The sequence below is a fragment of the Vanessa cardui genome, chromosome 10 (assembly GCF_905220365.1).
Source record: "Vanessa cardui chromosome 10, ilVanCard2.1, whole genome shotgun sequence".
Taxonomy (NCBI): domain Eukaryota; kingdom Metazoa; phylum Arthropoda; class Insecta; order Lepidoptera; family Nymphalidae; genus Vanessa; species Vanessa cardui.
In genome coordinates this window covers 7386226-7400482 of record NC_061132.1, presented here as the reverse complement: position 1 = coordinate 7400482, position 14257 = coordinate 7386226, and the positions used below count along the sequence as shown (strand labels likewise).

Sequence of the window (14257 nt, the reverse complement as noted above, 5' to 3'; positions counted from 1 at the left end):
TTTTTTATAATTGTTTTGTAATTCGAAAATTAAACAGATAAATTTACTGATATAGGAAGTGAAACTTTAAATGTAACGAATTTAAGTAAAGATGTTTTTTTCAATATATAAATTTGTTAATATCGCTGGAGCGAATTTGATAAAATTTGGTATGAGGATAGTTTGAACTCCAAGGAAGGGTATAAAGTATCATACCGTGTCGACTTAAATTATTTAGTGAGACAAACCATTATAAGGGAAATCTTAATATCTTCTTTGTTACAACAAAATAGCATTATCACAGTTTTACATATGTTGCTATAATCGTGACTAATAAATATATTTTATTATTTAATAAAAATTACATTGGCATAAATTGTTCGCTACATTAGTTACATCACGTATGCAGTATATTACTTATATTTAATACTATAAGCAGTTTTATTTTTAAATATTTCTAACACTATGTTTAAATCTTGTTTTGTATGAAAACACAGTCATCAATTTTAACAATTTAACTTGCTAGCAAAAAAGATTACTTTCTTGAGAAACATTTGTGATATTCTAATAACATCAGAAGATCTGAGCAGGTTAAATATTTTGCTTTACTGATGGTAGGGCTTTGTGCAAGCCCGTCTGGGTAGGTACCACTCATTCATTAGGTATTCGACCACAAAACTTCAATACTTAGTAACATTGTGTTTCGGTTTGAAGGATAAGTGAGGCAGTGTAACTACAGGTAGTACATACTTTTTTATTTTCAGAATTTGTCAAGAGAAGAAATCTGCCATTGAATATAATAAAGTCTAGGGGAGCTTAAAAAAAGATTAAAATGCCTTATTTATTAAACCAGAAACATAAATTATTTAAACCAATTTAGTGTAGAGGAGCATTAGCCCAGAAGTGGGACATTAATAGGTTGTTAGTAATTATAAATCCTTGTAAATTTTATTCAAACCATTCTATTAATCCTTGAATCAATTTATCTAAAGTATTCTTTTCAAATTATAGTTTTAAATTGTAATTATAAAACGTTAACACTTCAATGATATTATTTCAACAATAATTACATGAACGTAATATCCATAACCTATATAGTGATTTGCGAAGTTGATGTTTTAGTTGTCATTTTGATTTAGGATCCCATGGATTATGGGCACATAATCATCGTACTGGGCTAGGTAGAAATTCCCGTTGATAGGATCCCCAAGACCGTATTTCTTCGCAAAATTTGCAATTGAGAACCAGTCACGATTTTCAGCGGATCTGAAATAGACAAGATTCGATTGAAATAAATAGTATTTGGTATTGCCAATTTGTAAATTAATTTAGCATGAATAAAACGAAGGTAATCAGATATTGATCTTTCAAAATGAATACAGCAAATACTTCTTCGGCAGAAACTTTGCTACTGCCAAACACATGGCGAAACCGATTTTCGAAATTTTATGCAACTTTGGTCTTTCCCAAATCATTTGAATGCAAATGTTATATCTGTTACAACTCACAGTGCTTACTGAAAATCTTGAATTTACAAATATCTCTTTCATATCCCTCGTTTTTAAACCAAACATTAAAATGTTGACATTCAATTAATTTTATCAAGGATTTATATTTATATTGTACAAATAAATTGAATAAAGCACTTCTTTCAGCTCGTCGTCTTTTCCTAAGTACACAGGATAGGGGAAGCGCCTCAGTGTTGCCACTTTATTGCTTCATCTTAACAACATTGTAATATAGAGTATAAAATTCACATTACATTGATTTCTTAATATGCCATAGTTTTCGTGTTTGTAAAATCGATCAAGCATTGTATACTAACATCAATTAATTTTTAATAGAAATACATATTTTATATCAAATTACATAATAAAAGATACATTAAAATGATTTTGTATACATATCTGGCACTGAAAGTTTCTATATTACATGATATAAATATTTGTATTAAGTTTAACCTGTTTGAGATACGAGGCTCATCGAAAACCAATATGTCGGGCTGTTGGTACACGAGAAATACGTAGCGGTTGCGATTGACACTTGGCGGCGGTGCGGAACCAAGATATTCAGCAATGGTCTCGCCCGAGCTGACGTTGCTTCCGGGAATGTTACCAACCAACCAGTGTTGCATTTCGCGTCTTATAGGATACTCGAGGTTTGAAACATCTGGGTCTGGAATATGTAAAATAATATCAATATATACAACCTTATTCAATTTATGACATATATATACGTAGATCACCAGTTTATCTATAAATATATTGATAGATGGTTATGATTTTTATTTAATAATTTTTGTTTTTTTATTGAGAACAACTATACAAAATAAACCGTCTAGAAGATTTATTTTATATGCCTAACGGAACATTCTACATAGTACAGAAATTGCTGATGAGTATTTTTGGAGAAGATTTTGGTACATAATACTATTATGTACATAAATAGTTAGATTGGCAATTTGATCCGTTTTTAATCTATACTATAGTAATATTACAAATGTGAAAGTAACTCTGTCTGTCTGTCTATCTGTCGATCTATCACGACTAAACCAATGAACCGAATTTAATGAAATTTGTTGTGAAGCAAATTTAAAAACCAAGGAAGGAGGATACTTTTTTACCGAACATCAGACAACTAATACCATAACTAGCGAAGCCGCGGGCGACAACTATTTTATACTATGAAAAATATCATGTCCTTGTTTAAATTTACTAATACATACTACATTACTATACTAATGTTGACTTAACGTAAATACGTATTTACTATTATGTTTTTACATGATGTTGACACAGCTTGTACATACCAGTCATGGCGAGCACGTAGTAGTTGTCAGGTTCGGCGTTCCAAGTCACGGATGGCTCGTCCCTAACTTGAGTGGGAGTGAGCTCATTGCCCAAGTATACTTGAACACCGCTTGGGTATTTTACCTGAAAGAGTAAAATATGCCCTAAGAAAATTGAGTTTTGACTTGATAATTTAGTTCTTCTTACCGCTGGACCAGGACCAGGGCCCGATTGTCAGAGGTGATGGCGTCGACCCAGATCAAGGCACCGTACAAGGCCATCGACCTTACTACGCCGGAGTACAGACGCCGGCATAGCGATCCCGGCCCGCCCACATTCGGAAGGAGGCGGCCGAGAGCGGCGGCGGCGTAGATGAGCCTCGGGCCGAGATGCACAAAATGCTGCCCGAAGCTCCATCGACCGTCCAGGATGAGGCTCAGATACTTCAAGGGCGAGTATCAAGGTGCAGGCTACCTTGATACTCGCCCCTCGTGGGGGTCCCCTACGTGGACCGTGGAATAGGGGGCCACCGTTTGGGCCTCCATTCCCATACGGTCCACAGTGAGAGCCGTTCCGACCTCGGCGAGGCGAGCCGCCTCCCGAAAGTCCCGCCCAGTCGCCGTGATGAGGGTGTCGTCGGCGTAGCACAACACCCCCATCCCGGGAAGGACGGGAGCTCGCAGGAGCCAGTCAAAACCGACCCTTGTGGAACGCTGCAGACCACCCGACGCCGGACTAACCTCCCGTCGTCCCAGCAGCCTCCTCAGATAGGTCGGCACCCCATGGTATCGAAGTGCCTCCCTTCAGGGCGTCGACCGTCGACTGGCTCACCCTGAACCCGAACTGAGCCTTTGAAAGGCCCGGACCGACCTCCTCGGGGTGCTAAACGAGACGGGCTGCGAGAATCGTCTCGAAGAGTTTACCCGTTTCGTTTAGCAGCACTATTGGCCTGTCAGCCGAAGGGGAATCCAGCGGCCGACCTTCCTTCGGCAACAGGACCAACTTTCCTTCCTTCCAAGGCTTCGGAAACTGCCCGCTGCACAGACATTCGTCGAACAGCTACCGAAGCCTTGCACTTAGGAATTGGCGAGGCGTGTTCTGTGCGACGCCCTGGAACCCCGTTCGGACCCGGCGCCGTGTTCTTTGCCCTCAGACGACTGAGGGCCATCTCCATCTCCCGCTCCGTGATAAGTGGTGGAGCCACTGCGTCTTCGATCACGGAGCGGGGAGCCAGCAGTAGGCTCGGCCGACTTCAGAGAACCACCTTAATCTCTGCAATGCTTATTGATCTAGAGGTAGAGCAACTCATCTCACACATCCTCTCCTATGATAGCAAGTAGCTAGTAGTCTCATCGATAAGTAGCTTAGAAAAATACTCATTAGACGATATATATAAAAGTATGAATAACTTTCAGAAATAAAATTAAAATTAACTTCGCAATTATATTTAAATTAAACCGAAATTATTTCATTCAAATGTCGGTTATAATTGTAAACTTTTCAAAATAATAATTAATTGGAAGATTATCATGTCGTTTCGATTAAATTTAATTAAAAGTTCAATAACATTGTTGCTTTTTTTATTATTCAAGCCACCAGGAGATAACAAACATGACTCTCGTAAGGAACTTCAGACAAAAAATGGAACCTCAAAATAAAAGTTATATTATGTGTCCTGAGATGTTCAAATTCTACACAATGTGAATGTCATTTGCATTATTCTGCTCATTTATTACAAAATCGCTTGCTTTCATTTTGGCGCCCGAATTTGTCCATTAGATGCAATAATGACGAGCACAAGAAAAGAGTAATTTACTAGTATTCATTTTGGAATACTTATGAAAATTAATTCCTGGTACGAGATCGTCTATATTTCAGATGTAGCACTCTCTCGAGTCTTAGATGTACAATTGTACATCTTGCTATCCTACATACCAGTTAAATTATGTTTCTTTTATGTTATGTTATCGGTGGCACACGAAGCTGACCTGGTGGAAAGTGAGTACTGCCCATGGACATCCGCCACACCAGGAGGCTTGCAAATGCGTTGCCTGCCTTTAAGAAATGAGTACGCTCTTTTCTTAAAGATTCCCAAGTCTTATCGGTACGAAAATATCGTCGGCCAAAGCGGATTCCACAGAGTGGTTGTGCCACGCATAAATGTGCCATTAAATATCAGTATTTAGTATTGTAATATGTAATAAGTTTTATGCCCTATTTTGAATACGTAGTGACGAGCAAAGAAATTTGTTGTTGGGTAATAACGATACAGTAATTTATTAGCATAATACTGACCTTAACTAAACACGGAGGCGCTTTGGGAATAACATCGGACACAATATTGTACTCTTCGAATGCTCTTATCACAGGTGTGACATCACCTGCTAGCACCATGAAATTGATCATGATATTCTCTGCTAATAAAAAATAAAACGCAAGTCTCAACAGACGACTCATTTCGATAGCACAGATCACGGATGAGACTGTCTTCAATGGCTGATAATCGTCGAATGACTCTTGAGGAGGCACCGTCTGTTTAAATTGCTTTGAATTTGATGTGACCCTAGGGAAAAAGTGTGATAAAACTGGCTGAAATGTTAATTGGGATAATATTTTTTTATGTCTGTTTGTATGTATCATTCCGCGCAATAGGATCAAACGTTGACTCTAGCATAGGCTATTTTATGAAAATACATTTACTATGAAATGGGCCTGACCGTCCTTACGTTACTAATACCAGAAGTTCGTTATAAGATGGATTACTACTAACCACTAACTCTTTCGAAAATAAACCTATGATGTGGAAGGCGAGGAATCGGGAGTGCTAAGAAAATTGGTACCATTTTCCAGTAGTTTCCGATAGGTTGATGATTGAGCCAAAAAGATAATGAAATTAAAAGATATATAAATCGCATTGGAATCGAAATTAATGACTTTAATTGAAGAAGATTGAAAACATGATGAATAGACGACGGGAGGAAAGAAGAGAGCAAGCAATAAAAATACGATTAGTGCTGAAAAAAGAGGAAACGCACCTTGTGTTGTTCACAAATTTTGAGAAAAGGTGAGCGAAGGTCCATAATGAACTATAGTATAGTATCATTATCTTGTAAACGACATTTTATATCAATTAAGACATGCAAATGTGAATTTTATACGTTATAAATACATAATTAATTACTCAATTAATATATAATAGTTTTATTATACTCCGAGGCCAATTTAATTTGTACAGTGACGGAAGAACGTGTCCAATAAAATTAGAAAAATAATAAATTGTTATGCATAATAAAAATGATGTATTGCAATTTTTTCATGTACTTACATAATTCATGAATTTAGTTGAACTGGTAGGAGAAAATGCAATGAAATGTCTTTGTTTTTTTTTTATAATTGATTAACATTATGAATGTGTGCGGGATGGAGCCGATCCAGTTAGGACGATGAAAGCATCGTCTCTGAAATCTACAACATCTGTATTATCCATATTGCATCAACAACAACAACAAAATCCTGTAAATTCCCACTGCTGGGCTAAAGGCCTCCTCTCCCTTTGAGGATAAGGTTTGGAACATACTCCACCACGCTGTTCCAATGCGGGTTGGTGGAATACACATGTGGCAGAATTTCTACGAAATTTGTCACATGCAGGTTTCCTCACGATGTTTTCCTTCACCGCTGAGCACGAGATAAATTATAAAGACAAATTAAGCACATGAATCAGCGGTGCCTGCCTGGGTTTGAACCCGCAATCATTGGTTATCCAAATTGGAGCAGCGACAAATCCCTCAAGCGGGATACCCAAAAGCTGCCTTTTATAATACATTGAAAATTTATAATATCAAAATGTGATAACATACCTGAGTCAAATAATTGCTAGTGTAAATATATACTTCTACAATAATGTTATAAATGTGAAAGTAACTCTTTCTGTCTGTCGCTATTTCAAGACCAACCCAATGAAACAAATTTGATGAAATTCTTGCAAGCCCGTCTGGGTAGGTACCACCCACTCATTAGTTCTACCGCCAAATAACAGTACGCAGTATTGTTGTGTTCCGATTTGAAGGGTGAGTGAGCCAGTGTAACCACAGGCACAAGGGACATAACATCTTAGTTCCCAAGGTTGGTGGCACATTGATGATGTAAGGAATAGTCAATATTTCTTACAGCGTCATTGTTTATGGGTGATGGTGACCACTTACCATCAGGTAGCCCATATGCTTGTCCGCCAACCTATACCAAAAAAAAGAAATGAGGTGTGAAGTTAAACTCTAAGGAAATAAACTTAAAATCATAGACGTAAGCTAATTCTTTTGACGAACACTTTCAACCAAGGCCCCAAAACGCGAGCGCAGCCGTGGACTATAACTAGCTGTATATGTTAAGACAAACTATGGGCATATTTTCAGGATGACTGTTACGTTATCTATTTAAAAGAGTTAGCGTTCGTTAACATTTCTCATCGTAATTATTACTTTTATTCGAATTTTAACTTTTTACTTGTTTTACCTTCAAATGTAAAATAATTAAGATAGCTAATATCGTTTTTTTAATATCATTCAAATTCTATTTGTGTTGTCTATTCTAAAGTAGGTGTGAGAAAGTGTTTACACAATGACTGTCACTGTTTCTTTCAAAAATATCGCTGTATATTTTCTTCCTCCTCTTTGTTAAAAAATATTTTTCCATACAACTCAAAAACCTTGTAGATTTTTTTTATTAATATTATTCGATTTAATCGTTTGGAGTGAATATTTATTTAGGTGTTTTTAAATGAAAATATGAGGATAGACGGTGTTTTTTTAAATTTATATTTAAATGTACATAAAAAAAACGCCTTCGGTCATAATTTTATAGCATGCATTTTACGAACACTCATATAAGCGCATCGATTCTCCTGTATATTACACAGGCGTAATGAGTACTTTATTTTAAAATTGATTTCTTCGGCTTATTTTATAACAGTTCCAAATACAGCTTAAGACGAATTTGGCTTATATACAATGGCTGGTCATTGTATATAAGCCCTTACATGTATTGATGAAGTTGTTATTCCAGCATCCACGTAAAGAGGTGTAGCTCTAACCTCCTCTGCAGAAAACAATCCGCAATCCACAATCCGCTATCTTGACGCTAATGAAATAAGATCATTTTTTAACAAGCCATGAATTCACTATATGATATTAACAACTGAATTTGAAGCTGTTTTCAGTCAGCCTATCAATCAATTCTATATCGACGAATCGCAAAACTTCTGGCTCCTCGCCTTTGGCATCCCATGTGATCATGTAACCTTCTCAGAAAAAGGTGGCGAGTCAAAGCGGTTTGGTTTGAAATAAAAAACGTTCCTAAGTAGATAATTTCTACTGTGGTAATTTGTACATTTTATTCCAAATAAAGACAAAAAAGATAAAAATGAGTCGAGATGGCCCAGTGGTTAGAACGCGTGCACCTTAACCGATGAATGCGGGTTCAAACCCAGGCAAGCACCGCTGATTCATGTGCTTAATTTGTCTTTATAATTCATCTCGTGCTCAGCGGTGAAGGAAAACATCGTGAGGAAACCTGCATGTGACAAAATTCATAAAAAATCTGCCACATATGTATTCCATCATCCCGCATTGGAACAACGTGAATATGTTCCGAACCTTCTCCTCAAAGAGAAAGGAGGTCTTTAGACCACCAGTGCGAATTTATAGGCTGTTGTTGTTGTTGTTGTTCCAAATAAAAGGTCAGTTTTAAAATGATAAATTCGTAATCTTTATTTTATTAAAAAAATATATTACAAATTTAAATGAATATATGAAATGAACGAATGATATAGTAAAAATAACACAATCAAGGTACAGTTTTGATGCTACTTAAGCTCGAAGTTGTTTAAACAAGATGGGTACATAATCATCGTATTTAGCTTGATAGAAGTTGCCTTCAATGGGATCGCCTAGATTATATTTCGCTGCAAATTTTGCGATCGAGAAACCTCCACGGTTATCGGAAGATCTGAAAAAAATATTGGGATAAAATCAGTGGGCCACACTTAGTTATCGAGGTTGGTGGAGCAATATTGATGCCAGGAATATTTCTTAAGGCACCAATGTCTATGGATAGCGGTGAACACTTACCCGCAGGTAACAATAATTTTCTATTTTTGCTTTATGTCATATAATCAGATCCTTTATTGTGGAAGTATAAAGACTGACTGATTTCGGTCATGACGACTAACTTTAACGGGAACTAACCAAATGAATAGGGTGTATGAAACAAGTCCAGTCTCTATCCCTTTTTTATAATCTGCTGGATAGTTAATAATCCAGATGAAGTTTACGGCTTTAGGGACTTTTCGACAGTGAAGAGACTAAGTACCAAAATTGGAACAACTTTCATTCACCCGTTTTAGTGCATAAACCCACCTTAGTCTACAGTCGTGTTAAATAGATCAACGAGATGACTGTAAATTTTTTTTTATATTGCGTATTACAGTGTATTTAGCGCAATGTATCTGAGGTGAGGCTCACAAATATGTATTCGATGTTCGTATAAGCCGAGATGGCCCAGTGGTTAGAGCGCATAAATTAAGATTTATTAACCGATGACTGCGGGCTTAAACCCAGACAAGCACCACTGAATTTTCATTATTTGTGTTTATAATTCATCTCGAGCTCGGCTCGAGCTTATGCAGATGACAATAAACTTCTCCTCAAACGGAGAGGAGGCCTTAGCCTAGCTGTGGAAAATTTACACTGTTGTTATTATTTATTATTATATAAAATTTTAAGCTTTTCAGTACTTGTTGGTAAGACGTGGCTCATCGAAAGTCAGTTTTCCAGGCTGTTTGTAAACAAGGAACACGTAGCGGTGCAGGCCTGTCCCCTTCGGAGGTCCAGAGCCGACGTACTGGGAGAGGGTTTCGCCTGAAGCCACGTCGTTTCCGGGGATATTGCCAACTAGCCAGTGGTGCCACTCGCGGAGGGATGGTTCGTTGCGCGATGGCGCATCAGGGTCTGGTAATGACAATTACATAAATATAACATGATATAAATTTATGTTTATAATTTAACTATAACTGTATTCTTGTCCTGTTTAAATTTAGAATTACATTACAAATAAGTACTTTAGTTTATTTAAGAACTTTCAATATATTTTATCACAGTTTGAAAAGAAAATTAAAGGTAAGTGAAAAACATTTAAAGTGGTTTTTTCACATAAGAATGATTGATAATTACACTGAGAACACTTCCTAAATTTTTTAAGATCAGATTAAGATTTAGTTTTTATTCAAAATTGAATAAGACCAGGGTCATTTAACTTCTACATACCCGTCATGACGAGTACGTAGTAGCTGTTAGCTTCGGCTTCCCACGTCACTGTCGGCACATCCTTCACTTGCGTGGGAGTGAGCTCATTGCCTAATTTTACCTCAACACCACTTGGGTATTTCACCTGAAATAAATAAAACGATACCTCTTATTTCGTTTCAATTTACATAAACAGAAAATTTACTTTATTCTGTTAGGACAACATTATCCTATTTGTTTTATTTAAAATTATTTGGTAATAGACAAGCAAATTACCACATTATTCATAGACATTGGAACTGCGGTTATAGTAAGCAGGCTACCTACAAGATCGGATGTAATTGTTTTCCTTCCGACAACACTCAGTGTTGTCGGTAGAATATTTGTTAACCGTCCAAATAAACCTGCTCCGAATTTTAGCAGCAGTTTAATGATACCGTATAAATATTTGAGTATTTCGAAAAAAGTGTACTTTATCTTAATATGAATGCATTAATATTGTAATGTATAAGCTTGGTTAGACGACTCCATATCTATAAGATATAGATAAATCAAGTTTACAAAAGTATTTTCCAAATAATCTTTGCACAGAGCTCTTGAAATTGGGAGAAGTAAAAATTTTAATACATGATAATTAGACTAATATGTCGTAAATACTCGAGGTTGGGTAATATATCTCGGTTGGGTAATGTAGGTTTATGTGAGAGTGTATTTTAAAATAGAATGACACTATATTGAGCCTTTACAATTGTAAAACTTGATGAATGAAATAGTTTGTACAGGAAAAGATCCATTACATCCAATGAAAATCGGAGACAAATGTATGTCAGGTAGGGGATAATTCCAATAGTCAGTAGATAAGCATAAGTAAAATAAGTTGAATTGCGGGAAATCTGAGTTCGAAAATGCTTGTATGGCATAATCAGGAAATCATTAACAGGAGGTAATTTTTTGTTTTAAAAAATGAGAAAAGGAGTTCCGAATTTGAGAGGAGGCCTTAACCTAGCAGTGGGAAATTTACAGGCTGATGTTGAAATTCTAATTAAATTACGTACATAAATCATTATAGACCGCATCAGGGGAAAGGACAGCGAAGTTCAAGTAGACAGTTGCCGTAGCAGAAATCGGCTAGGTAAGGCAGTTCTACTTTAAGTCCGGATTCGGTTTCTCACATTAGTGGTATTGATTCTGTAGCTGTATTAAAACTACGCAGGACTTACAATAAGTTCTAATGCCTTGAAGTTACATTTTTTATTATTATTTGTAATCAACTAGATAAAAAAAGCATATATTCGTTTTTGTAATCCGTCAAATTGCTATAACTTTTTTCAAAGGTTCACTGGACTGTAATATGGAATCGTAAACAATATCTGTAATATATTTGAAACTAAATATCTTCTAAAATTTAAATCTTCTAGAACTTCTAAAATTATAAGTGTTTCCTTACCATATTGTCCATGGATCATTTAAAATAAAAAAAACCTTTCTCTCGAATCACTCTATCTATTTAAAAAAACGGCATCAAAATCCGTTAAGTTATTTTAAAGATCTACGCCTACATAGGAATAGACAGCGACAAACGACTTTTACACTAAGTAATGGATGTCCAGGGGAATGAAGTTAATAGATCCATATTTTTTTTAATATCGCTTATCAACGCAGTCTGTAAGAAAAATTTCAATGAAAGTAAACTGCCCAAACCATCATTTGCACACAAAGAAACAGCTACAGAAAATCTTTGCATATTCCATTTGTAGATCATCAAATATTTACAGAGAAACTGCACAGCTGATCAAATATGATGAAGTATTAACCTATATTCTTCTGAATATTGGGCATTGGCCTTCTCTTCTCTCGAGAGAATCAGAGATAGTGGATATAGTGCACAAGTTTTTGTTATGAATAAATAATGTTGACTTGCAAATGGGTCACCTAATTGTAAATGGCCCATAGGTATTGGAATCGTAACAAATATTAACAATTAAAATATAAAACAACAACCTTGAGAACTATGATAGTCTCTTATGCCTGTAGTTACACTGGCCCACTGGCACAGAAAAATGTTGGATATTGCGGTTTGGGGGCAGAATTTGTGACAAGATGGAATTGAACAAAACTCTACCACCAAGTAAAAAATAAGTTTTTAGATCAGTATCTTTAAATAAGTGACAATAAACGATCATAGTGTAATATATTATATGGTTTAATCTTATATAAACAACAGTATTCTGAAGTAACAGTAATTTGAAGGTAGATATCACAAGATTTTGTGCATGTTCAAAATCTTGGCTTGGTCTAAAATGTAATGCGACGTCGGAACCCGTAGCTAGGATGAACCTTACAAGTTCATTGACGCAGTTAAGATTTCTCCTTTCTCGTGACATACTATCAATTTAAACGAATATATTTCTAAAAGAGAAAAGACTACACTTGTTATTTTATATATCTAAATGATAGGTTCGATTATTTGGTAGGTATATTCAAAAGACATAGTTTTGTTTTCCTTCTACTTTTATATACATAGTTACAAGATAAAACAGCTCGAAAATTTTACAGTATTAAAAAAAAAACAGGTGCAAAACAAATTTAAACGATATCAAATCCATCTACAGAGATAAATAAAGATCGCTTCGCTACTTTTTCTCCATAGTTGTCAAACGATTTTCATTCTTTGATAACTGTTGACACACTTACCTATATTACCAAAAAAAAGCAATGGGAAAAAAAGTCATGAATAAATTTTCAACAATGTTAACGGTCGAATTTCGGTCACTAATACGCGAACACTAGGACTAATAATGGAATAAAGGAACTCACCTTGACTAAGCACGAAGGAGCTTTGGGAATTACATCGGACACAATTGCGTTTGTTTGAAATGATTTCGCCACTGCTGACGAATCTTCAGCTTGCACCCTAAAATTGACATCGCTCGCTGCTACTAACAGAATAATCGCAAATCTTAATATACGACCCATTTTGATTGGACTCGACCGCTCAGATATCAGATAAGACTGTCATTGATGGCTGAAGACCGGCGAATGACAATTGTAAGAGGTACCGTGTCTTTAAATAGAAACCGGTTTTATCTGAGCATCGAGTGAAGGTGAATGAATTTTTGTAACACACTTGTCTGTTTATACGTATGTATATATATGAACAAGTAAAGCATTAAATCTTAACATAGTGTTTCAGGATTTAATTTTTTTTTATTATTTTTTAATTTTGGGACTCTTCTCTTAGATACGTCAGTCCCAATCCAAAATCTTGTTAGTACATTAATGGTTTAAAAAATTCTCTCTCAGATTGGGTTGTTTGGAAGAGTTGACTAATTAGCCATAAATCCCCCATTGCACAACAATCTTAATCAACGTTTATTTTTTGTTTTGTTTTTGTATTTTACTTTTTTTCTGTGTCCTAAACTTTATATATTTTTGTTTGTGGTGTGCAATAAATTATATTTCCTAAATGACAATGGGAAATAATTTGTTATAACAACAAAAATATCAATGTCAATATTGAGCTATTTAAATAAAAATAAATATTTATTATTTCAGCTACAATGATAAACAGCTTATGTCGAGAGATAGCAACCTAAATCATTGTATTATAATATAAATAACCAAGTTCAACCTAAGTAAAGATAAAATGAAAGTCAAGACGATTAATTTTAATTAAAATATTTACAAATAATAAATAAAAACTGATTTAATTTATAAAAAGAAATATGCGGTTTTTAAGTATAGATTATTGGCATCTGTTAAGTTTACATCAAAAATTATGCCCAAAAAAACCCCTAGGAAATACTCATTGTCTTCAATCGAGCACTGACTCGTACCGTCAAAATTTTTGGATTCAAAAAGAGCATACAGAAAAAAAGGCAAGCGTAAAGCAAAGTAAATAATTACAGTGTCAGAAAATTAAATGCTAATTCTGTGTACAATAAAACTTATGCAGAACGCGAGAGTCAATACAAGAAAATCTCATTCATTCGAAAACAATCGAACAAAAGTCGGTTGATTATTAAAAGATAACAAGCGTATCGTAGTCGTATTGTGCCTATAAGGTATAGAATTTTTTTGTTTTGGTATAATTTAAATTTTTTACAATAGTAATATTATGTAGGTAATAGAAGGTGTGATTCAAAAATATATCATTACATAAATCGAAAATTCTTGATGGCAATTTACTAA

General features: G+C 35.2%; 2 protein-coding genes across 2 annotated transcripts; both read right to left on the bottom strand.

Annotated features, from left to right (window-relative positions):
- Nucleotides 1–1080: 1080 nt before the first annotated feature.
- Nucleotides 1081–5251, bottom strand: LOC124533219 (protein D3-like). The gene is made up of 4 exons (XM_047108420.1): nucleotides 5064–5251; nucleotides 2789–2912; nucleotides 1941–2154; nucleotides 1081–1245 (listed from the first exon to the last, which is right to left on the bottom strand). The coding sequence occupies exons 1-4, from the start codon at nucleotides 5223–5225 to the stop codon at nucleotides 1098–1100; spliced, it is 648 nt and encodes a 215-aa protein (XP_046964376.1). The 5' UTR covers nucleotides 5226–5251; the 3' UTR covers nucleotides 1081–1097.
- Nucleotides 5252–8515: 3264 nt separating this feature from the next.
- LOC124533220 (protein D3-like) lies at nucleotides 8516–13123 on the bottom strand. Its single transcript, XM_047108421.1, has 4 exons — nucleotides 12884–13123; nucleotides 10088–10211; nucleotides 9559–9772; nucleotides 8516–8771 (listed from the first exon to the last, which is right to left on the bottom strand). Exons 1-4 carry the CDS (start codon nucleotides 13040–13042, stop codon nucleotides 8633–8635), a joined length of 636 nt encoding a protein of 211 aa, XP_046964377.1. The 5' UTR covers nucleotides 13043–13123; the 3' UTR covers nucleotides 8516–8632.
- Between the last annotated feature and the right edge of the window lie 1134 nt (nucleotides 13124–14257).